General features: G+C 59.1%; 1 protein-coding gene across 3 annotated transcripts in view; it reads left to right on the top strand.

Moving 5' to 3' along the window:
* LOC130541819 (serine/threonine-protein phosphatase 2A regulatory subunit B'' subunit beta) overlaps nucleotides 1-24,577 on the top strand; it is a 49,747-nt gene that overhangs the window by 7,095 nt on the left and 18,075 nt on the right. Inside the window, exons 1-2 of one of the 3 annotated variants that reach the window (XM_057315930.1) lie at nucleotides 4,506-5,040; nucleotides 17,410-17,595. In XM_057315930.1, the coding sequence (XP_057171913.1) occupies nucleotides 4,774-5,040; nucleotides 17,410-17,595 (453 nt within the window). In that variant the 5' untranslated portion in view covers nucleotides 4,506-4,773. Of the gene's footprint in view, nucleotides 1-4,505; nucleotides 5,047-17,409; nucleotides 17,596-24,577 lie in introns of those variants that run through there. The other 2 variants (XM_057315927.1, XM_057315922.1) reach the window with 2 other exon arrangements.

Consider the following 24,577-nt stretch of genomic DNA (forward strand, 5'->3'; position numbering starts at 1 on the left):
CTTGGGGGAAAACACTTGTAAAGTTTACTCAGACGGGGACACTGCTTCCTCCCTCCTCCCCTCCTTCTTCCCCTCCCTCCTCCCCTCCCTCCTCCCCTCCCTCCTCCCCTCCCTCCTCCTCTCCCTGGTTTGCTCTCTGTCTTACAAATATACCTTTGAAAGTTTGAAGAGCTACTGATCTTTCCCCAAAATATATGTACAAGTGGACAAAGGAGTAAAAGCTTTCTTCTCTTTGGAGTAACATTTCCGGTGTGTAGCAACATCTTACGTGAACCAGTCAGGTCCGTGCCACGTTTTACGCAGCTCTCTGTGTTATGGTTGCCGGAACGTGTGTCCTTTCGTCACTGCGCACATTTGACACAGAAAAACCGGAGAACCGAGTTTCAGTGGTGCAGCTTTAGATGACCTGGTGACAGCACGAGCAGGTGCCGAACCAGATGGACGGTTTCCTCCGCTGTGCCCCCGGCCTCCTGCGCTCTGGCCACGTCACTGTTGCGTGGGGTTGCTGTGTGAACAAACCGCCCCAGACTTAGGAACTACACAGCCTGGCTGAGCTCACAGATCTGGGGTGGGCCCTTTGGGCCGGCTCGCTGGGGCAGTTCTTCTGCGTCTGTGCTCAGGGGCACAGGCGTGTGCCCTGCGTGGTCTCTACCCTGCCAGCCCCGCGTGTGCACAGCAGGAGCGTTTAGGAGCAGGGAGGGGCTCCCCCATGCCGTGCACACACTCCCTCCTGTCTGTGTGGCTTGCACACAAGCCCAGACCTGAGAGTGGGACCTAACGCTCTCTCCTTGTGGGACAGGCTGCAGAGTCATGCTGCAGAGGGGAAGCCCATTTGTTCTAGCAACACAAAGACTGTCTCTTCCCAAAGGCGTGTAGGGAAGGAGGGGAGCGGAGGAAACAGCAGCTGTGGCCTGTGGTTGCAGGAACCCCACGCTGCAAGCAGCCTGTGCTTGTATCTGAGAAGTGGGCTGGGGGCGCCCTGTGGCCCCAGCTCATCCCTGCGTGGCTCCTGGATCTGGTCGTCCCAGGCGCCTGGTGTCTGGGGGGCGTTCCTCCGAGTGGCGTCTGGGTCTGAATGGACCTGCGGAACCTCAGTCTCATGGCCTCACTCAGCACCCTGCTTTCTGGTAACCTGGTGACTGGCACACACTGCCCTGGTCTGTCTGGACACCTTAGAAGGGGTCGATGGCAGACCCATGAATCCTACAGGACATTCAGGAAATGGGGAAGAGACAGGAAGGAAGCAGAAGAGAAGGAATTGAGAGGCCATGCCCCTGAATGGGAATTAAAGCAGGAACGGGGAGGGGTGCTTAGAGAGATGGTGTGGAATGAACACTGAGCCCTCCTGGAAGGCTGCCTCCCGCGCGGCCCCAACCAGGTGACCGGTGCCAAAGGCAGAAGTAGGAAGCCCATGGAAGGGCCAGTGCTGGTGGGGTGGGGCCAGGTGGGCCCAGGGGACCTGGGGCGGCCACCCTGCTGTGCACGGTCCTGTGCTGGCCTCTGGAGTCCTGTCCGTGTCGACGTGTCCAAGCCCACAGGTGCTCAGCAGCACCAGGGTGAGCTCGAATGCACTCGCTGGAGTCTCGTGAATAACATTGTAGCTCACCGCTTGTTACAAATGCTCCGACCAGCGCCAGATGTCCGTAATCAGGGGAACTGGGAAGGGGTGGTGCTTGGGGAGGTCGTGGGAACCCTGTATTTTTTGCTCCATGATTCTGTAAACCTGAAACTGCTTTTTAAAAAAAAGCAAAAGCGAAGCCCATTATGGAGGGGAAGGCGGGTGCGGTGTGCTTGGGGTCGCTGCTTTGGGACCACTCCCGTGATTTTTCGCGTGTCTTTGTCGCTGGAGTGGGGAAGACATGCTGCGTCCTCCTGCTGGGAGGCCGTGTGCCACGTGTAGGCTGACGAGGTGTCCCTGCAGTCCTGCAGTTTCTTGGGGGCCCAGCTCCAGCGGGTCTGGGAAGGAAAGGCCTTTCCAGCGCCGGGTGGGACCTGGTTCAGAAAGGGGCGTGTCCTGCAGCCTAACGCTGCTTCGTGCTGCTCAGGGGTCTTGTCTGTATGTTTTCGGGACTGCTGTGTTTCTGAGTGTGGTTTTTGAAACTAGCACTGAATATGCCGTGTGCTTGGACCGCACCCTGCCTGTGAACTCTGTGCCCGTGGCTGCTGTGGCCGGCAGGTGGTGGGTCCCCGATGAACCTCAGTGGAAGGAGGGGAGACAGGAGTGCTTGGGGAGGACGGCAGGGAGAGGCAAGGACAGGAAAAAGCCCTTCATCTTCTGGAGTGAGGTGCACGTGGATTGGGGAGGAGAGCAGGCCCACGTGATCCTTCCACATCTGCAAGAGCAGCGTGGGTGCCCACGCAGGGCTGGGGGCCGTGGGGCATCAGGGCAAGCAGATTCAGGACTGTGTCTGCCCAGGTCGTGTCCCACACGTGTCGTCACAAACACAGGGCCGTCTTTCCCCCGAGGAGGAGTGGTGTCCACAGACAGATTTCTCGAGGCTGGCTAGTTCCAAACATATACTCACCTGATACTCTGGTGTTTCTTCTGTCCCAGTACATGGAAGTCCTCGCTCTGGGACAGAGCGGGGCAGTGTGGGTGTCCCCGCCCGGGGCTGTGCACGTGTCCTCGCCCTGGGCTGTGCCAGTGTCCCCGCCTGAGGCTCTGCGGGTGTCCCCGCCCGGGGCTGTGCACGTGTCCTCACCCTGGGCTGTGCCGCTGTCCTCGCTCTGAGTTGTGCGGTGTCCCCGCCTGGGGCTGTGCCGGTGTCCTTGCTCTGGGCTGTGTGGGTGTGCTCGCCCTGGGCTGTGCCAGTGTCCCCCCCTGAGGCTCTGCAGGTGTCCCTGCCCGGGACTGTGCACATGTCCTCACCCTGGGCTGTGCACGTGTCCTCACCCTGGGCTGTGCCGCTGTCCTCGCTCTGAGTTGTGCGGGTGTCCCCGCCCGGGGCTGTGCCGGTGTGCTCGCCCTGGGTCGTGCGGGTGTCCCCGCCCGGGGCTGTGCCGGTGTCCTTGCTTGGCTGTTCTGGTGCCCTTACTACCCAGAACAAAGCATCACGCTCCAGTGCCAGGTCCATCTACAAGTCTGTTTCTGGGGTGGGGGTGGGGAGGGATCCCTGTATGCCCACCGTCTTCGTGGCCCTGTCTCACATCCTGTAGGTGGACGGTTCCATGGGGGGTGATGGCGGGGCACTGAGGTCTGCTCTTCTGCTGCGTGTGTGTTAATATCTGCATCCCTTCTGGGTTACGCTTCCTGAAACCATGTGGGGCTCACATCGCAGGACCTCTGTGCCTTGGCTTCGTGCCTGCCGCAGCCCAGATGGGCACAGGTGTGGTCTGCTTCCTCAGCGCGTCTTCCCTTCCTGCTGCCGAGGGTGGTGGAGGCGTCCAGGGTGGTAGCCTTTCTTTGGTCCAGTTCCGAGCCCTCTGCTTGGATTCACCCCGGTAGGTCTGTGTGACCAGTCCCTGCAGTCACAGAGCACGTCACCTACACGGCAGTCACGGAGCACGTCACTTACACGGCAGTCACGGAACACGTCACCTACATGGTACATGGCAGTCACGGAGCACGTCACCTACACAGTACACGGCAGTCACAGAGCACGTCACTTACACGGCAGTCACGGAACACGTCACCTACACAGTACACGGCAGTCACAGAGCACGTCACTTACACGGCAGTCACGGAACACGTCACCTACACGGTACACGGCAGTCACGGAGCACGTCACCTACACGGCAGTCACAGAGCACGTCACCTACACGGCAGTCATGTGCACGTCACCTACACGGCAGTCACGGAGCACGTCACCTACACGGCAGTCACGGAGCACGCACTCGACAGCGTCTGCACACGCTTGCGTTCTGCTGTGTTACCTCCAGGACGTCTGCCTGCCTGCCTTCCTTCCCCGTGTGACATCCCGTAGTATGTACCTTGTGTTCTGTGCTACCTGCTCGACGGTCTGGGTGACTTTCTGCGGCTGCCGCCCCGAGCCCGCAATACGTAGCTGACGTTGTACGTTACCCACTTTACCGGAGACGTTTACCCCGTCTGCTTACGTTCTGTGTTATCTGAGCTGCGTGGTCTCTGTTCCACGAAATCTACGTGCTGTCCCACCTTATCTACCTCGCGCAGCACGGCAGGAAAGCTCTGAAATCCTGTATGCTCCCCACACCCCCGATTGTGAAGAGAAAGCGTCAGCGGACCCTCGGTGCTTTGTGCTCTCCAGTCTGACGTGCAGACAGGGAGGCCGGTGTGGACAGACCCCTTTGTTTCTGGCATGATTTCAGGGCGCAGGCAGCTGCTTTGGCTGCGTCTGGGCTCTCGGGGACCTTCAGAGATGTGGGGCGAGCGCTGTAACAAGTTCTCTTGTGTCCGCACAGACCTCACGTCTGTGCAGAGCGCCTCCTCTCCTCCCTCCCCGCCTCTGCTCCCAGATCACTTCACTTCTCTGGAGAGCGCCTCTGTCGCCCCCACCCCCACCCCCAGAACTAGAGGCGCTGTCCCCAGATGTCTCCTCCCGGACCTGTTTATGCACTCGTCCCGCTGGTCTGAGCCACCAGACAGGGTCACCGTGCGGGGAGCTGCGTCCAGGACTGCCACCGGCAGCCCGGCCACAACAGCTCCGGCTGCAGTGGCTCCCTCCTGCACAGCCAGGGGCCCGCGGGGAGGAGCGGCACACGGCCGCCTCCCCCACCCTGCAGCCATGTGCCCTTCTCAGCCTGTGGAATGCGCGCGGCCCAGGGCCGGCCCCCAGAGCGCCCGGCCGGCCACGCATGGAGCGCGCTGAGCCCGGCCGCCCAGACTGTCCTGCCGGGCGCAGCTGCCGCCCTGAGCCCGCCGGCCCCGGCCCGGCCCAGCCCCGAGAGCGAGAGCGCAACGCCTGGCCTGGCCCCCGGCGGCCCATGCGAGCTGACATGCGGCTCAGGGAGCTGTCGCTGCGCCAGGACCCCGATCTGAGGCAGGAGCTGGCCTCCCTGGCCCGTGGCTGTGACTTCGTGCTGCCCTCCCGCTTTAAGAAGAGGCTCAAGGCCTTCCAGCAGGTCCAGGTGGGGCGGGCTTGCGGGGTGTGTCTAGTGTGCGGCTCACCTGTGGCCCCTGCTGAGGTCAGATTGGGGGATTGGGGGAGGAGGGGCTGCTGGTTCCCTCAGGGTCCCCACCTGCGCGCGTCCCTCCTGGAACAGATCCCCTTCCGAAACGGATCCCCTCCCGGAACAGTTGGGGGGGCTGCTTCTACTCCCAGGATCCCCACGCGTGCGCGTCCCTCCTGGTACAGTTGGGGGGGCTGCTGCTTGTACTCCTGGGGTGCGCACCTGTGTGCATCCAGAATGGATGGGGGGCTGCTGCTAATACTTTCACGGTCCCCACCTGCGTGTGTCCTTCCCGGAACAGATGGGGGGGGACCGCTTGTACTCCCGGGATCCCCACCTGTGCGCGTCCTTCCCGGTACAGATGGGGGGGCTGCTGCTTGTACTCCTGGGGTCCACGCCTGTGTGCATCCCTCCCAGAATGGATGGGGGGGTGCTGCTAATACTTTCACGGTCCCCACCTGCATGCATCTCTCCCAGAATGAATGGGGGGGCTGCTGGTACTCCCGGGATCCCCACCTGCATGCGTCCCTCTCAGAATGGATGGGGGGGCTGCTGCTAATACTTTCATGGTCCCCACCTGCATGTGTCTCTCCTGGAATGGGGGGGGCCGCTGGTACTCCCAGGGTCCCCACCTGTGCGCATCCTTCCTAGAACGGATGGGGGGTTGCTGGTACTCCCGGGGTCCACACCTGTGCGCATCCCTCCTGGTACGGCTGTGTCCTGGCTGTAGAGAGCCAGGTGTCCCGTGTGCTGCCTGCAGTGTGTCGGGGAAGCCTTCCGTAAAAGGAAGCTCCAGCTTTCCTTTCTGAGGTTTAGTGGCAGAACCGCAGTCAGGAAACTGGAGGGTGGGGGCCTGTGATCCAGTGGCTCTCTCTAGCACGGAGGAGCGCAGAGACGGCTTAGCGTTGGCCGGTGGCTTGAACCTTAGTCGGAAACATCGGGGCCTTTACCCTCGTGAATAGAGGGAGGCTTTCCCCACAGCCCTGGAAGCGGCCGCGTTCCGTGCTCCCACTCCGTCCGAGTTTCGTGAGGCGCTGTGTGGGGATACGCGCTGTGTGGCGCAGCACATAGCACAGCCGCGACCGTGGACGCTTGGGTGGTTTGTAGTAACAGACTGGCTTGTGAACTTTGTTGTGATTCACAGGAGCTCAGAGACGTCAAACCTGGCTTTCGGTCTCTGTGTGTGTGTCCTGTCAGCCGGATTAAGGGGACCATGTAGTCGAAAAGGCTGAGACTTCCCTTGAGCTCCCGAGTCAGAGTCAGTCTGTAACTCGAGGTTTCTCTGCGGCCTCTCACCCTCCTCCCGCCCCCTAGTGCTCGCGTGCATGCGGGGCACGGCGGGGGGGGGGGATAGGACCGCGGCGGGGGGGGGGGGGGGGGGGATAGGACGGGGGACTGGACGCAGGGGACAGGACCACAGGGCTGCAGGCCAGACCTCACTCCCTCCCGCGCTTCCTAAGTGCCTTGCATCTGGGTTTACTGACACTTGCCGCATGAAACACTTGCGTTTTCTGGGCTGGTGAGGAGTGAGCCCCTGGTATGGCCAGAGGGAAAGGAAACAGTCCCACAGACTCAAACAGGGCTTTTCGGGGGGGGGGGGAGAAAAAGACCTGCTCTGGCTGATTCTGTGCTCGGACTTTCTTTCGGATCCCGTCTCGACGTTTACACAACTTCTGAGCTCTGCTGACTATGTCTTCCAGCTGTCGAAACTCTGTCTAGAGGGGTTTGTGTTGTGGTTTGTCCTTCTTTTGAGCAGAGTGTGTGTGTGGAATCTGTACGACGCTGAAAGTGGAATCAGCCGCAGAATGATCTCCTCCCACCCAGGAGGAAGAGCGACGTCTGGAGGTGTCTCAGGTGGTTCACTAGGATGTTGGCGGGATTGGCAAACCCTCTTCCTTCCCCCAGACTCCTGGTGACTTGCCTTCAGGGGGTCCGGCTCCTGGCAGAGCCGGTTTTCCACAGTCTGATTGTTTTAGGGTGACCCTGTCTCGCCAGCATCACTCTTTGGGAGACAAATTCTATGAATTCCTTTAGCGGGAAAGTATTTCTTGTTACAGAAGAGGTATTTCAACAGTGTTCTGCAGGGATGGGCATGTGTCGTGGGTAAAGTGAGCCTTCTCTAAGGTGCGTGCGGTGAACCAGACGGGGTTTCTTGTGGGGGAGACTTGGGGGAGGAGGGGGGTGGTTCCTGGCTTCCTTCAGCCCAGGGCATCTGAGTGTGGATCTGGACAAGGCCCTGGGCAGGTCAGCACACGTCTGTGGTGGCCCAGGGCCATGGGCATGATGGGAACCCTGATGACCAGGACAGAGATGGGGAGTTATGCAGGGTGATTGGAGGGGATGGGAGGCTGGGGGAGGGGTGGGGGAAATGGAATTGGGGAGACGGGGTTGAGGGGGAGGATGAGGTGGAGGAAATGAGATTAGGGGACAGATGGAGGGTGGGGTGTGGGGAGGAGATGGAGGATGGGGGAGGGGAAAATGACATTGGGGAGAAATGGGGCATGGGCACATGTGGGGGTGGGGGAGGGGTGAGGGAAATGAGATTAGGGGACACATGGGGGATGGGGTGAGGAGCGGGTATACGATGGGGACAGGAAATGAGATTGGGGAGAGATGGGACAGTGGGGGTGGAGGATGAGGGAGGGGGAGGTGACATGGGGAATGGGGTGTGGGAGGTGGAAGATGGGGGAGGGGAAATGAGTTTGGGGGAGACATGGACACATGGGGGGTGGGAGAGGGGTTGGGGAAGTGACATTAGGGAAGAGATGGGGGATGGGGTGAAGGAGCAGGTGCAGGATGGGGGAGGGGAAATGAGGTTGGGGAGAGATGGGGGATGGGCTGAGAAGATGGTGCAGGATGGGGGAGGGGAAATGAGGTTGAAGAGATGGGGGATGGGGTGAAGGAGCAGGTGCAGGATGGGGGAGGGGAAATGAGGTTGGGGAGCAATTGGAGATGGGGTGAGGAGCAGGTCCAGGATGGGGGAGGGGAAGTGAGGTTGGGGAGAGATGGGGATGGGGTGAGGAGCAGGTACCCCAGCCCCCTTCCCCCCACCCTGGTGGTAAATCTCCCTCCGCACACTCCAGCTTGGTACACTTGATGGTGACTTGGGCCCCCTCTCCTGCACTGCATTGCTGCCCTGGTCCTGTACTGCCCATCCCGTCCAGCCTCCCTGCGGGGTCCTCCGCATGGACCAGCGGCCCTCAGGAGTGCCACGTGAGGCCCCCAGTCACACCAGCCCCAGCTGACTCTCCCGTACCACGATCTAACCTCTTCTCCTGGTGACAGCCTGACTGCTAGGATCTGGCCGTCCCCGACACCGGGCAGGGCCTTAGGCTGAACGGGGTCACGGGGCCAGGGAGGGAGCACACCCTCGACGTACGTGCCCAGGGCCCCAGGAGGTGGACGTGACCCCCGCCCCCGTCTGTGAGGCTGTGGACGTGGGCGCCCCTCTAATGGCGCTCCCTGGTCAGTGCCCCGTGGTGGCACAACCTCGTCCACGTTTTCCAGCCTTGTCTTCTAGGCTTTATGGAGACCACACCGTCCATCCCGTCCTGCCTATAGGCACAGAGCTGAACAGACATTCTGGTAGCTGGGTGGGCCTTGGCCCCGGGCCTTGTCCTAGTGCACTGCCTGGCCGACTCAGCCTGGCTCCATGTCCTCTGGGAGTTTGCTGTCTGGCCCCCACTCGGGCCTGACACGTGGACAACCAGAACCTCCTGGTGTGGAGAGGGTGTCTCCAGAAACCTGCGTGGAGGGAAGCCTATGTTGTGGTCATTTCAGCTCCTCTGTGTTAAACTCTGACCCCGTGACTCCCATGTGTATATCTGTTATGTCCTCTGTAAGTCGCATTGGCAAACTTCTGCCAGGTGGCAGGGAGCAGTCCACGGAAGCAGAGGAGAGCTCGTGGCCCGCAGGGCTCTCCTGTGCTGGCCACGGCATCCCAGTGCATGCAGGCCCAGCTTGTGGCCCGCAGGGCCCTCCAGTCCTGGCCACAGCGTCTCAGTGCATGTGGGCGTCTAAGTGCATGCGGGCTCAGCTCGAGGCCTGCAGGGCCCCCCAGTCCTGGCCACAACGTCCCAGTGCACGCAGGCTCACTGGGAATTCCCCGCCGGGCTCTCCAGTCCTGTCCCAGGCAGCACCACCGCGTCTGTGTCTCAGGTGTGGGCCCGCCCTGGGGCCCTGCGAGCCGAGCCGCCCGTGCCTGGCATTCCTCTGCCTGTCCTGCTCTTGTTCCGACACCTGGCTCTCACTGTGCGTCTTGTTTGGGTGGCGTGGGCACGGATCACTTCGACGTCCCAGCCCTGACCCTGCGACCTCTGACCGTCGGAGCCCAGTGCTCAGAGAAGATACGTCTGCAAGGACATGGCCTGGATCGCTTCTGTGGACGTCCACCTGGAGAGGCAGCGCTGGCTTCGACGGGACCCCCCGGTGTCCTGCCCCACATGGACAGGATGGCCCCGCTGTGCGTGCGAGGGGCGGCCGGCGACGTCCTCTTGCTTTGTGGCCTTGTGATGAGTCAGTGGCCTCTCCAGAAATAGCTCTCCGTGGGGAGCTGTCATCTTTATCAGGGAGCTCTGGGCGGTGTGCCGCACGAGGCTCGCGCTGACCGCGCGTCCGGCAGGACTGAAGGCACAGTGCTTTGGAAGCCGGGCGCCCGGGCCTCGACTGCTTGTTCTCACTTTCCTGAACCCCGAGTCCCACTGTGGAATTCTTGTGCACACACACGTTCCTTTGCCGCTTTCATTTTCGTCACGGAAGCCTGGCCTAATGTCCTGGAGGTCAGGGAACGGCCCCCGTGATTCCTGCAGAAGCTGCTGAGACCTGCTCTGCGGACCAGGAGGTGGCCGGCTCCCAATGGCGCCCTGTGTGCTGGACAAGAATGTGTGTCCTGCAGCTGTGCTCGGGCCGCAGTCTATTTCTGTCCAGGAGATTAAACTTGTAAATCTTCTGTGTCCGCACCAGGCTGTTTTGTTTCTCATTGTCCGGTACACTTGTCATCGGTGCCTGGGGAGGTGTAGCTCAGCGTGCCTCCTTGCTGGACGGCGGTCTGTCTCCAGCAACATTTCTGCCTTGGGACCGAGGCTCCGTGCACACCTCAGCCCAGCCTGGCTCGTGGGGGCCGAGTCTCCCTGCACAGCCCAGCCCAGCTCGTGGGTGCCGAGACTCTGTGCACAGCCCGGCACAGCCCAGTCCAGTCCAGGTCGTGGGGGCCGAGTCTCCCTGCACAGCCCAGCCCAGCTCGTGGGTGCCGAGACTGTGCACAGCCCGGCACAGCCCAGTCCAGCCCAGGTCGTGGGTGCTGAGGCTCCGTGCACAGCCCAGCACAGCCCAGTCCAGCCCAGGTCATGGGTGCCGAGGCTCCGTGCACAGCCTGGCACAGCCCAGTCCAGCCCAGGTCATGGGTGCCGAGGCTCCGTGCACAGCCCAGCACAACCCAGCTCGTGGGTGCCAAGTCTCCCTGCACAGCCCGGCACAGCCCAGTCCAGCCCAGGTCGTGGGTGCCGAGGCTCTGTGCACAGCCCAGCACAGCCCAGGTCCTGGGTGCCAAGTATCCCTGCACAGTCCAGCCCAGCTCATGGGTGCTGAGGCTCTGTGCACAGCCCGGCACAGCCCAGCACAGCCCAGGTCGTGGTTGCTGAGGCTCCATGCACATGTCAGCCCAGCCCAGGTCGTGGGTGCCGAGGCTCCATGCACATCACAGCCCTGTCCAGGTCGTGGGTGCCGAGGCGCCGTGTGCATACCTCAGCTCAGCCCAGGTTGTGGGTTCCAAGGCTGTGCAGCCCAGGTCTTGGGGGCTCCTGTGATGCGTCTCGCGGAGGTGCAGGTCATCGCTGGGGCAGTGTGGACCATCGTGCAGCCACACACGAGCCTTGTGAGGGCCATGGCTGGCCCATAGTTCCACGGGTTAAAAAGTTTTCGATCTGTGCTCCTATGAGTTACGTGTGTGTCTTCCAGCTGGTGTCTGCTCTGTAACTGGAGCGTTTAACCCACGTACACCTTGGGAGTGTTTGTCCGCTGACTGAATTACTTTGTGGTCTTTCTCTCCTCGCCCTTTGCCCTTGGTTCTCGTACTTCCGCCGCGTACCGTTCCCACCACTTACTCTCCATCTGTCACCTGCTCACCTTTTCTAGATGCAAAGTCAATCACAGTCTTTACTTCTGGACTCCCTGAAATGTGGCCGTCCATCCCCTCTTTGTGCTCTGCTGTGGACAGGGCGTTTGACAAGAGGTCAGCTCACATTCTTGTTACTGGTTTATGTGGTGGTTGTCGATTGACCCACCCCACACACACACACCACTTCCCCGCTGTGCCTTTGCCCTTGCTACTCAGACCTTGCACGTGGGCGTACTTGGCTCGTGTGCACGTCCTCTGTGTCTCCGTGAACCCGGTCTGCGGACAGAGATGTGTGTCCGAAAACCCGTGTCTGCTAACAGAGACTCTGAGTCTCTGCAAACCCGTGTGTGCAGACAGGACTCCACGTGTCCACGAACCCGTGTCTGCGAACAGACAGCTCACTTTTGTGTTTGTTTTGTGTTTTGTTTTGGTCTAAACATATCCGCGTGCACGTCTCAGGGACGGCCTCCCAGCGGGGAGAGCTGCAGGATGGCTGCCTCCCTCCCCAGGGGCTGCTCTGGGTGGTGTGGTGGTGGTGTGGGGTGTCTGTCCAGGACGTGCCGACGGTCTGATTCCTTGCTCCGTTGAAGATGACCCCGTCGCGTTGAGTTTTGTTTCATCCCGGCTGTTTTTGAAGATGTGCTGGTGGTGTCCGGTGTCCCCCCCCCCCCCCCGCCACCCCGGTTCCTTTCTGCTGCGTCTGCATGCGGGTTTCCTTTACTGGTGCTGTGTGGGGAGCACTGGGAGCCCAAGACTCTAGGTGCGACCCCCTCCCGGGGGCGGCCATCTGAGTGCTGGCTTCTGTCCCCGCCATGTCCCCACATCTGCCCTCAGCTGTGCTCCGTCCGCCCTGCCGTCCATCCACGTGCGTTGTCTGTGAATCTGCTTGTGACGTCTAGACATGTTCTTTGGGTCCGTCTTCAATTGCGTCAGGATTCTCAAGCTTCTCGCTTCTGTTTTCTGAAGCATGTGAAGCGCGTCGGTCCTGCATCTGGTCCCGCCAGCGTTTGAAGCCTCTGCGGGTTCCGTCCTCTCTCGTTGCTGCTGGCTGTCCCTCCTGGTGCCTCGTTTGCATGTGTACTTGCGAGTTTGGACCGGGAACTGCTCCTTTTCCTTGGGACTTTGGGGAGTCGTCTGGGTCCTGAGATGACGATGGGTTTCCCCTGGAAAGAGCTTGCTGCTTCCAGGCAGCGCTTGTCCACTGCAACAGTACGGTTTTGGCTAGAGGGTTCTGGGGTTATCCAGACCGACGCAAGCGGGCTGAGTGCAAGAACCCGGGGGAGGGTCGCACAGGACCAGCCCGGAGGGACCTCGGCTTCTTACGGAATGGAAATCAACCGCAAGTCAGACAAAGTGATAGCAGAGTTTAATGAACAGTACGAGCGTCAGACAGAGTGTCTGGGAGGCTCGGAAAGGAGGGAAGAACGAGTCTCGTCCTCGCTTGGGGCTAGGGGTTTATACTGGACGAGGGTCTAGGGTCCGTGCTCCCACAGCAATGCCAGGTAGCGTCCGACCAAAGGCGAGTGTCCTGTGAGTGATAGGTGTTACTCTGTGAGTTATCAGAGGTTGGGGCATTGATGTCAGCCTCGGCCGAGGCTTGTTGCCAGCTGACGTCCTGCAGCATGGTTGGCATCTGGTTCTTCTGGGTGTTGTCAGGTGTGTGGAGCCTGGGACAGAACCCAGAGAGTGACGCACTGTCTCGCTCCCCTCTTGAGGAGGGAACAGAGCTGCTTTGCTTACTCACAGGCAGAATGTGGCATGTGAGTGAATGAGGCCCAGCAGAAAAATGGCAGATCCGGAGCCAGATGGAGACGCTTCACTTCCCTGCTCCAGGATGCTGTAAATGTGGTGTGCGGAGCTGAGTGAGCGTCTGCCATGGCCTGGAGCTCTCAGGGGAGTTCTTCCCTGTGGCCCCCGTGGCCCCTGGTGTGAAGGTGGTTTGCAGAGCCAAGTGAGAGTCTGACGTGGCCGGGAGTTCTCAGGGGAGTTCTTCCCTGTGGCCCCCGTGGCCCCTGGTGTGAAGGTGATTTGCAGAGCTGAGTGAGAGTCTGACGTGGCCGGGAGTTCTCAGGGGAGTTCTTCCCCGTGGCCCCCGTGGCCCTGGTGTGAAGGTGATTTGCAGAGCTGAGTGAGACTCTGACGTGGCCGGGAGTTCTCAGGGGAGTTCTTCCCCGTGGCCCCCGTGGCCCTGGTGTGAAGGTGATTTGCAGAGCTGAGTGAGAGTCTGATGTGGCCGGGAGTTCTCAGGGGAGTTCTTCCCCGTGGACCCCGTGGCCCTGGTGTGAAGGTGGTTTGCAGAGCCAAGTGAAAGTCTGCCATGGCCTGGAGTTCTCAGGGGAGTTCTTCCCTGTGGCCCCCGTGGCCCCTGGTGTGAAGGTGATTTGCAGAGCTGAGTGAGAGTCTGACGTGGCCGGGAGTTCTCAGGGGAGTTTTTCCCCATGGCCCCCGTGGCCCTGGTGTGAAGGTGGTTTGCAGAGCCGAGTGAGCATCTGCCGTGGCTGAGAGTTCTCAGGGGAGTTCTTCCCCGTGGCCCCCGTGGCCCTGGTGTGACGGTGGTTTGCAGAGCCAAGTGAGAGTCTGCCGTGGCCTGGAGTTCTCAGGGGAGTTCTTCCCTGTGGCCCCCGTGGCCCCTGATGTGAAGGTGGTTTGCAGAGCCAAGTGAGAGTCTGACGTGGCTGGGAGTTCTGGGGAGGTTCTCCCCCGTGGCCCCCATGGCCCTGATGTGAAGGTAGTTTGCAGAGCTGAGTGAGAGTCTGACGTGGCTGGGAGTTCTGGGTAGGTTCTCCCCCGTGGCTCCCGTGGTCCCCCGCTCCTTGATGCAGCAGCACGTGTGAGGCCCACCGTTTCCATTCCCTGGGTCAGGTGTCAGTGTGGGATTCATTTCTGGCTAACTCATCTCACAGGAGGTACAGCTCTCTGGGACCCCCACGTGGCGCAGCTCCCCTCCAGGATGCTGGATTTTCCCACCTGTCCTCTGGGTTCAGAAAGGGCGTGAAGAGACAGGCCACACAGTCCTCTGGTGTCACTGGGTTCCCCTTCCCGGTGTCTGTGGCCTGAGGATGCCTTCCTTTCCCGCCAGGGCATGGACGCCCTCGAGAAGTACTTGTCAGGTCCTCCGTGGAGCATTTCTAGGGACAGTGAGCGGAAGGGCTGGTCTGGGCATCTGGGATCTTACCCTGCATGAAGACAGAGCTCCCCTGGAATTTCAGCTGCCGGCCCGGACTCCGTACAGGTGCTGCAGAACGGTGCCGTCCGGCCTCGTACTCTCGTGAGGGCAGACCCATGCTTGCTGAGCGGCTCGGCTCTCGGGTCCCCACCCGCACCAGAGACGGGCAGATTCCAGGTTCGGAAGGACTCAGGGTCACACAGCCAAATGCACGTCATGTGGCCGGCGTTCTTGGGAGTAGCAGCTCCCTGAAACAAAGAGAAAGGTGTGTTTCTGTAGAAAACCCGCTGTGGACATGCGCTCCTGCAGCCCATGTCGCTGGGGGCCTGCTCTGTGCAGACCCGGGGGCAGCGTTGCCCCCTCTGGTTGGGGGCATGGGCAGGCCTTCTGAGTCTGGTGAGCCGTGACGAGGCCGCTGAAGTGGCAGCAGGTGGGGTGGGGTTCTGCTGGGAGTGCTGGAGCTCTGTGTGCAGCTGACCTTGTGACCTGAGGTCATGGGGCCCACGAAGGAGCAGCAAGGTGGGGGAGGGGTGTTCTGTGCTCAGGGTGACCTTGACCTCCTGTGATCCCTCCATGAAGGAACGGCAAGATGGGGGGTGGGTGGGATGGGGGTGTGTGGACTTTACGGCCATTGGGATCTGAGCGTGGTCTGACCTGAAGTGAGTGAGGGACTGTGGGGCGTCTGGGAACAGTGCGTGCAAAGGCCCTGAGGCAGGCAGTGACGGGTGTGCCAGAGCCCTCGCACACCTGCCCCCTCCCCAGGTCCTGTGGCTCTCAAACCCTCGGAGCAGGAACCCTCGTCCCATACCCACCCCAGCGTCGTGGTGGAAGGGGAGTGTAGTGCCCGTGGAGGCGAGGCTTCCCGCTGACGCTGACCGGGTGGCAGGCGGCTGCAGCCAGGGGCATGTTTGTACCGCAGAGACAGAAACCTACGGCCCCCAGGCTCCCTGGTCCATCCAGGCTGAGTTTGTAGCCCCTTCCCACCCCTGCCGTGACACCGTCCACCGTCCATCCTCCCTCCTCTGTCTCCTCTCCTTCCCCTCCCTCCCCCTCGTCCCCTCCCCTTCCCATGTCTCCCACCCTTCTGCCTCCTCCTTCCCTCCCCACCCATCTGCCCCCCTCCTTCCCCCTCCCTCTTCCTCCACCTCTCCTTCCCGAGTCTCCCACCCTCCTGGCCCTTCCCTCCTCCCTTCCCCCCTTCCTTCCTCCCCTGTTCCCCTCTTCCCATCTCCCTCCCCTGTTCCCCTCCCCCCATCGCTCTCCCCTGAAGACGTGCATGTGTCTCAGAGGGGAGGCCTCAGAGCACTGAGCAGCGGAGGGAATGAACTGATGACAGGGCCTGTGCTGAGGTGTGACTGAAGAAGACACAGGACCATCGCTGACGTGTGACTGAGGGGACACAGGACTGTCCTGACGTGTGACTGAGGATGATGGGGACCGTCTCTTATGTGTGACTGAGGATGATGGAAGACTGTCTCTGAGGTGTGACCGGGGAGCACGGGGGCCATGCTGGACTGTGACCGGGGAGGATGCGGGCCGTACTGAACCGCACGGGGACCCTGGGCACAGCAGGGAGACCCCCTCCTCCTCGCTGGGCTGGGGCTGCTGTGCGGGTGCCTCCCTGAGCTGTGGTCACAGCAGGGCCCAGGCCGCTCTGTGCTCCTGTGAGCCCCCCTGTGGGTTAGCCTTTGCGTCTGCTGCCCGCGTGCGTGCGTGCGTGTGTGTGTCCGTCCTCCCCCAGCTCGGGGGCTCGCGCGTTGTGGCAAGCCTGGCCATGCTGCTGTGCTCACGGAGATCATCAGGCGTGAGCCTGCGTGCCCCTCCCCGTCCCGTTCTCCATATCTCGCAGGCCCCATCCTCTCCGTCCTCCCCGCGTGGCCCCCTGCACTTACCTCCCTCCCCCCCCGCACTTGCCTCCCCGTGCACTTCTTCACTTCCTGCCAGGACGCTGGGCTGCCTCTGCCGTGTCTGGCCGTGGCCTCGTGTCCCATCCATACAGAACGCAGGGTGTGGATGGGAGATGCATCCGTGGGCTGGACTGGCTCCCCTGTCCCTTCCAGCCGGGGGTGGCTGGATGTGCGGTTCTCAGCCGTCCACATGTGCGGCTTAGGGCAGCTGTGTCTGGCGCGGGAAAGCGCTCATCCTGATCAGCGTGAGACGCGCTGCCGAGTGCACCTGGGAGACCGTGGCCTGCAGAGACGGGGCCGCCGGGTTCACTGAGCACACCCACCAGGGCGTCCCAGCCTCGTAGCCCCACACCTGCCCCAGCACCCAGCTCAAGGCCGACTCTCCGTGGACGATTCCTCCACGGTTGACCTGAGCGTTCGTCTCTACTTACGGGACTTTGATAACAGCTCTGCTTTGCGTGCAGAGCACGGGCCTCCAAGCAGCAGGCAGCACGCAGCGTCCACCGGGGACGTGCTGACGCCTCGGTGCCGGGGAGGTGCGTCAGATGTCCTGCCGCAACGTCAGGTGCTGCCAGCGGTGGCAGCTTGGGCTGCGGATGGCTCACGTGCCGTCCTCTCTCCGGCGAGAACAGGCCAGGGGCCTGACGTCCTCTCTGTGGGGCACCCACAGGCTGGGGTGCTGGGCACATCTCCCTCCAGGACGGCTACTGTGGGAGCAGGTGATTCCATGTCTACACTGCACACACAAGTTCCCCCTTTCCTGCATGTGATTGCCTGCCCCTTAGCGGCCACCTGGTGGGTCCCAACCCCCGGGAGGACTCTGGGCGGGTTCTCCACAAGCATCATGCCGGCTCCTCAGGGAGCCTGGGCGTCCCCGGTCCCCATCCCGAGGGGTCACACCCGAGGCAGGACTGGAGGAGGCACGGCAGTGTGGGCCCGCCGTGGAGTGTGGCGCTCACTCGCGGGTCGCGTGACCTCCCGCGGGGATTGTCTGGAGTCGTGTGTCCAAATTCGGGTCAGATGTACTCGGTGCATTTACTTTGAGACCAGCTCACCCCTGCTGATTATGCGTGAGTGTGAACACACGGGGCGCTCCAGGTTCTCACACATGTGCCATTTGTTTTATGTCTTAGGTTCAGACGAAGAAGGAGGAGCCCCTGCCGCCCGCCACCAGCCAAAGCATTCCAACGTTCTACTTTCCTAGAGGCCGTCCAAAGGACACAGTGAACATAGATGCCGTCATCACCAAGATCGAGCGGACTTTCGCACAGTTCCCGCACGAGAGAGCCACGATGGAGGACATGGGCCGAGTGGCCAAGGTGGGCGCCCACGTGTGTGCAGAGGTCGGCTGCTCTCTTCCTGCGTGCTTCCGTTCTGAAGCACAGATAGGGATTTTGTGTGAATGCTCGTTCTCCATCGTGAAGGACACATGTGTGTCGCGGGTCCCGGGTTCAGTGAGCGTTAATGCTTGCATCTTCTAGGAAACCGGCCCCAGAGGCTGAGCGCAGGCCTTTGTCCGCACCGACACGGCCCCGTGCCTCTGCCCGTGCGCGGTGCTCTTCCTCTGCAGCGGGTGAACACGCACCCACGGTCCCTGTGTGCGGTACGCCGTGCGTGGCTGTCAGCTCAGCTGCCATGCTGTGTGTGCATCATACCGCGGCCTCGTTTGTCCCGGACGGTGTGTTCCAAGAGTGTCCGTGTTGACATGTGCAGACGCGACATCGCCCACTCAGTTTCCGTGTGCCGTCCTGCTGGGGGCATCCATCACAGTTACTCACGCATCCCCCCCGCGGATGCCGTGTTCTGGGCCTGCGTCTCATGCGCAGCGCCGCAGTGGGCTTGCGGGAACAGAGGACACCTCACCCTCCCCCCGATCACATAGCCCCACGTTGGCTCAGTGGCGGCACAGCGGCCGCAGCCCATGGCAACACACGAGGGTTCCCGCGGGCCCAGCCCTTCCCGCTGTCGGAGTGGCTGGCAGCTGCACGTGGGCTCCTCCTGGGTTGTGAGTTTGCCTGTCCGCAGGGCCTTGGTGGTCGCACTGCTGTAGAGAGTGGTTCTGAGTTCAGCGTGCGGTGTTCACCAGCAGATTGTACGTGTCCCTTGTTTATCTCCTGTGCGGCCAGTGTACCTCCTGGTTGCTCTTTCCCTGTCCATCTCCCACAGTCTTCTCCCGTGGAGCTCCTCTCCGTGAGCTGGAAGCCAGCGCTGTGAATTCTGTGCGGCGCGAGATCCTTCTTCTCTCCAGCTGCTAAGTCACTGCGTGCGTGCGTGCGTGGCGGGAGAGCGTTCTTCTCTCTGCTGCTAAGTCACTTCGTGCGTGCGTGCGTGGCGGGAGAACGTTCTCTCCGGCTGCTAAGTCACTTCGTGCGTGCGTGCGTGGCGGGAGAACGTTCTCTCCGGCTGCTAAGTCACTGCGTGCGTGCGTGCGTGGCGGGAGAACGTTCTCTCCGGCTGCTAAGTCACTGCGTGTGTGCGTGCGTGGCGGGAGAGCGTTCTTCTCTCTGCTGCTAAGTCACTTCGTGCGTGCGTGGCGGGAGAACGTTCTCTCCGGCTGCTAAGTCACTTTGCTGCTCAAGAAGTCGGTGGTCAGATGCTTGGTGTACACATACTTCCTCCCACCGTCTGGGTCGTTGCTCCACTTCCTTGGTAGTGTCCTTTGGTGCACAGAGAGGTTTTCATTTTGACGTATTTCATTTTATCTACTTTTCTGTTTGTTGCTTGTGCTTTTGGCCTCCTAGCCAAGAAATCATTGCCAGATAAGGTCATGAAGATTTATTCTTTTTTTTTCCTGCGGGTCGTATAGTTTCACGTCTTACGCGTGTCTTGGATCTGTTTTGAGTTGGCTTTTGTGAAGAGCGATGTCAGGGCACAGCTTCGCCTTCGTGTGCCGATCGAGGGGTCCCGGCACCACGTGTGGAGAGGACTTATCTTTCTACATGGACTGCTCTTGGCTCCCTCATTGGAAATGAGTCGATCGTGAAATGCGGGTTGATTGCTGGATTCTGACTTTATTGCGTGGCCTTGTATTTCCACTTTTATGCCAGGACCACACTATTTCCATCACTGTTGCTCTGTACTAAGTTTTCAGACAGGAAGTGTCGCTCCTCTAACTTTGTTCTTGTTCAGGATTGTTTGGGCTCCTTGTAATTCCGTGTGAATTTTAGGGTCAGCTTGTCCGTTTCTACAGAGAGGCCAGCAGGTATTCTGACAAGTGTCATGTTGAATCTGTACATCGGTGTGCAGACCGTTGACATCTTCGTATTCAGTCTCTCAGTCTACGTCCTGAGGCTTCTCTCGTGTATTTAGATCCTTCATTTCTTTCAGAAATGTTCATGTGCTTTGCACGTCTTTTGTTAAATTTGTTCCAGAGCCTTTTATTCTTTTTGATGGTTTATAAATGGAGTTGTTTTCTAAATTTCATGTTCAGATTGCTCGTCGCAAGTGTGTAAACGTGAAGTGCATTATTGCGTATCGACCTTGCGTCCTGCATCCTGGCGAACTCACGTCTCAGTTGTAATGCCATCTTGGTGTGTTCGTTAGCGTTCCATAGAGTAGGAGCGTACAAGTAGGAGTCGGTAGACTTCCTCCTTCCCAGTGTGTGTGTCTCCTGTTTCTTCCCCGTGCGAGACCTCCCGCATAGTGCTGGGGAGAAGTCGGGGTGTGGAGAGTCCTGTGTTGTTGCTGCCCTTGTGCGGAAAGTATCCGCTCTTCCACCATGAAACGTGATGTCAGCTGTGTGCGGTTTTCACGACACCTTTATCAGCCTGCGGACGTTTCCTCCCATTGCTTGTGTGCTGAGGGCTTACTTGGGAAGGATGTTGGATTTGTCACACGCTTGTTCGGCAGCCGCGCACGTGTTTTGGGTTTTCATTCTCCTGATCTGGTGTAGTCCGTCAGTCTTTGCAGCATTAAACCAACCTGATACGGTGTAGTCCGTCAGTTGATTTTTGCAGCATTAAACCAACCTTGCATTCCTGCAGTAGGCCCCACGTGGCCCAGCTGCACAGTCCTTCCTGTATGTTCCTGGAGTCTGTTTGCTCGTATACTGTTGATGATTTTTGCTCCGTTCATACTCATAAGAGGCACTGGTTGTGCTTTTGTGACTCCTTCGTCTGGTTTCGACGTTCGGGTAATACTTGCCTGAAGATGAGTTCGGAAACGTTCCTTCTTTTATCAATTGGCCTCTTAAAGTATTGTTTAAATGTTGTTTTATGTAAAAACATGCCTGGTTCCAAGGTCAAACCCAAACATCAGATATATTCAGAGAAGTACGGACTCTGTGCCTGTCTGTTCCCGCGTTCTCTCCCCCGCACGGAAGAGTGGTGCTCACCGTGGTGCTTCACTGTTTTACTGTTGTTTCGTTTCTCAACCTGAGCAAACATATGGACATACACGGATATGTTATGAAATGGGGACACATATGGAAACAAATGTTACAAATGTCCTGGAACCTTTAGAACATGTTTGTCAACACAGTAAACTCTGTCTTACAGTTCGTTATAAATGTATAGAGATATGGAAAAAATAGACTAATTTTTATTGCACTGTACCTTAAAACAGTAGAAATTCTAAAAGCTAATGTTGTATTTCTCTGTAAAACGTTAGCGACCGATGCTTGAGTGGGGCTTGTCCCCGTGTCGCCTGGTGTACAGTACAGAGCGAGCGCCTCATCTGTGTCTTGGCTCTTGTCCTGGCCCCGAGTCTGGTTCGCTCCCAACCTTGCGCCCTTTGCACTTTCAATGTTGTGAAATGTCTGTGCGAGTTCCGTGAAGCTTGTTTCTGGCATCACGTCCGCTGGGACGCATCCGAGTTTCCGTCACAGCCTCGTCTGTGTCGATCGTGGGCTCTCGCCGACTTCCTCTGGCTCTACACACGCGGCTCCTTGCCCTGGGCCCACAGCAGTGTTCCCGCGGTCAGCGTTTCTCCTGTGGTCCGTTCACGTTCCCACGGATCCCACATGCGCCGTGTCATGTTTCTTCCAGAACTCGGCCAGCAAAACCGCTCGATCTCTGGCTGCAGCATCCGTCATCTGTGTGAATGTCCGTCCAAGGTGGTGGGCTTTACAAGAGCTGGGATCGCTTGGCCCATCCGCTGGGGAAGAAGCTGGTTTTGGTGATAAGAGGCAGGTTTTCACACTTTCACTGAAGCATCCAGGAGAACCAGGGTGACCTGGCTCATGATGCAGCCCGGAGAGTGCTTGCAGCGCCAACTTACTTCCTTACGGTTTCCTGTCAGGTGGGAGCCAGGGGCACACAGCCACACACCGTGCCGTGTGCACCAGCCGAACAACAGACGCACAGCGCCGGGTCCTCACAGACTTTCAGAGAACTGAGACACGTTTGTGACGCTGCTTCTTCATAGCAGATGGACTAAAGGAGCCTCAGTGACACCTGCCGTTTACCCACACATCTGGGCCGCTGTAACTGACACATGAACCGTGTTCGCAGGGGGGCTGCTGTGGTGCCCTGCACGTTGTGCACAGTGAGGGCTGCCTGTGTGGCGAGCGCCCCCTTCTTCCTGCAGACGCATAGCACTCGGCTACGGGGAAGCACCGTAGTCTGCTTTCACTCTCCCACGCCGAGGGGCTGGCTCGTCTGGGGAAGCACGGAGGGGCCGTCGGGACCCAGGGAGGGGCCGTCACGGGGACAGATGGAGGGTCCGTTGGCCCGTGGTGGGGACCCAGGGAGGGGCCGTCGGGACACAGGGAGGGGCCGTCACGGGGACAGATGGAGGGGCTGTCGGCCCGTCACGTGGACACTGTAATAACTCCGCGTGTACACATCGTTTCACGCTCTGTCCCTGTGTCTTGGGACAGTTGTGTAAGCAGTTAGCGGGTCACAGCACACATGCACACGTGATCTTTTCTCTTGCTACCAGGTTCCCCTCCTTGAGGGCTGTGCCGTCCGAACACTCGGTCAGCGTTCAGATGATCACGTGACTTGACCCTTCATCGGGCCCGAGCAGCAGACGTGGTCTGACACCTGCCGTTTGCTGGTCAGATACGTGGGAAATGGCCTCCTGGGCCACTTCTGGTTTGCACTTCCGTTGATTTGCTGACACGTTGTTGGTGGGATTTCAGCGATGGTGGTTAAATGAGACGCGTGCGTAGTTCCTGTGCGTGTACCTGTTCTCGCCCAGGTTGCGATTCACGGTTTTCTCTGCGGGTAATTTTACTCTTTCCGGCGTTTACACCTCTTGCTGTTGGCTGTTTAGGATTTTAATTTCTCGAGTCAGTTTTCATCACTTTATATTTCTTCTAAAACGGTTCATTATGTAACTTATACGTTTATTGCTTCAACATTTTTCCTCATCTTCTGGTATCGTTTTTAAACTCTTTACCGGATCTGTGCCTATGTCCCTTTGAAGGGTGATTTATTTCTGCTTCCCTTCTTGTCTACTCACGGCGGAAACGGATTTATATTGGTTTTCAGATGAGTGTCCGCCGCCTCGTGGACTACCGCTTTATTTTTTTATCTCAGGATTTCTGTTCTCATCTTTGTTACTTTATTGTATTTTTTTCTATTCCGTCATTTTTTCCTAGCTTCTCGAGTGATTCATGCCCTTGGTCCACGTTACCGATGTAGAGTTTACGCACAGTAAGATTCCCAGTGTTACATGTACAACGTGATATGTTCCAGCAAATGTGTCCCCCTGCGTGTCACCTCGTCAGGGCAGGGAGCACTGTCACTGCCGTGAGACTGTCCTTGCAGTCGGTCCCATTCCCACCTCCCTGGCCGTGTCACACACAGACGTGGTCTGGCACTGTGGTTTGCCTCTTCAGGAATTTCACGTGACAGGGCCGTGCTGTCTTTGGTTTCTGGTGTCTTTCGTTTTTTCTTCTTCTTCTTTTTTTTTTTTTAAATATTTTATTTATTTATTTGACAGAGAGACAGCCAGCGAGAGAGGGACCACAAGCAGGGAGTGACAGAGGGAGAAGCAGGCTCATAGCGCAGGAACCTGAAGCGGGACTCGATCCCAGGACTCCGGGATCACGCCCTGAGCCAAAGGCAGACACTTAACGACTGAGCCACCCAGGCGCCCCTCTGGTGTCTTTCACATAGAATATTTGTGATATCCCTCCCCACCAGAGTCATTGACGCCGGACAGTGCCCTGTATGTGCATGACCATGACTTACGTGTTTCCCAGTGGGTGAGCGCTTGGTTGTATCCATTGTGTTTCATGAGTTGAGTTGCTGGTGTGTGTGTGTGCGTGTGCAAGAGTCGTGTGCACATCTGCCTCTCTCAGGTAGCAAATACTCAGCCCTGAATTGTGGGTGACTGATTTTATAAGAACCTGGAAGTGCTTTCCAGAGTAGCTGTCCGTGGTACATCTCCAGCCACTGGTGCTCAAGAGCGCCAGTTCTCATGTAACCTCACCAGCACTTGGTTTCCACACTTCCAGTTTGGGCCGTTTTCCGCGCATGTGTGTGTAACTCATTCGCGGCTTCATTTCCCTGATGATTATGCTGAACACCTTTCCATGTGCGTATTTTTTGCAGGGCATCCTTCTTCCCCTTTCTGGAAGCTTCCTTGAGCTGTGACTGATGCGTGATACACGGCACATGCTTCCCGTGTATAATTCGAGGAGCTGTGACATATGTGTAACCCCCTGAAACTATGCCCACAGTCCAGACGACACACGTTTCCACACGCCCCGACTCAGCCCTTTTCCAAGCCCCTCCACTCGTCCCCGGGCTGCTGTGGGGACTTGGTTACTGTGGGTTAGCGGAGTTTTCTACAATTGTACCTGAACAGAATCAGATAGTAGGTACTTCTTTATTATGGTAAGATTTACATAACATGCCTCAGCATCTTAACCACCATAAAAGTAGAATTCAGAGACACTTAGGACACGTACAGTGTTACGCACCTATCACGTGCTCCCCTGCTCAGTTCTTGTACGGCCTCATGGGGACAGCAGAGACCCCAGGGGTTAGAGGCTCAGCCCCCCAGGACCGCCCCACTTCTGACACCTGTCACAAATCCCAGGTTGTCACCAGCCATAGACCCTGGGGGTTCGCACGCCCCTCCTTGGGGGAGGATAGAGCTGCACAGACAAAGAAGCACATGGGGTGAGCACTGGGAGGGTCCCGACTCAGGAGCTGCTGGCCCGATGGAGCCGGACGCCCCACCGTCCCTGTGCGCAGATGCGTTCACCACCCGGAAGCTCTCTACACCTCGTCTTTATTTTCACGTAGGCTTCACTGTGTAGGCGTGATGCGTCCTACTCCCGGCCTCCAGGTGCTCTCCTCCCCGGAGGATGGTGCGGGGCTAACGTCCCAAGTGTCTCATCGTGGC

This window comes from Ursus arctos, chromosome Y (assembly GCF_023065955.2).
Source record: "Ursus arctos isolate Adak ecotype North America chromosome Y, UrsArc2.0, whole genome shotgun sequence".
NCBI lineage: Eukaryota > Metazoa > Chordata > Mammalia > Carnivora > Ursidae > Ursus > Ursus arctos.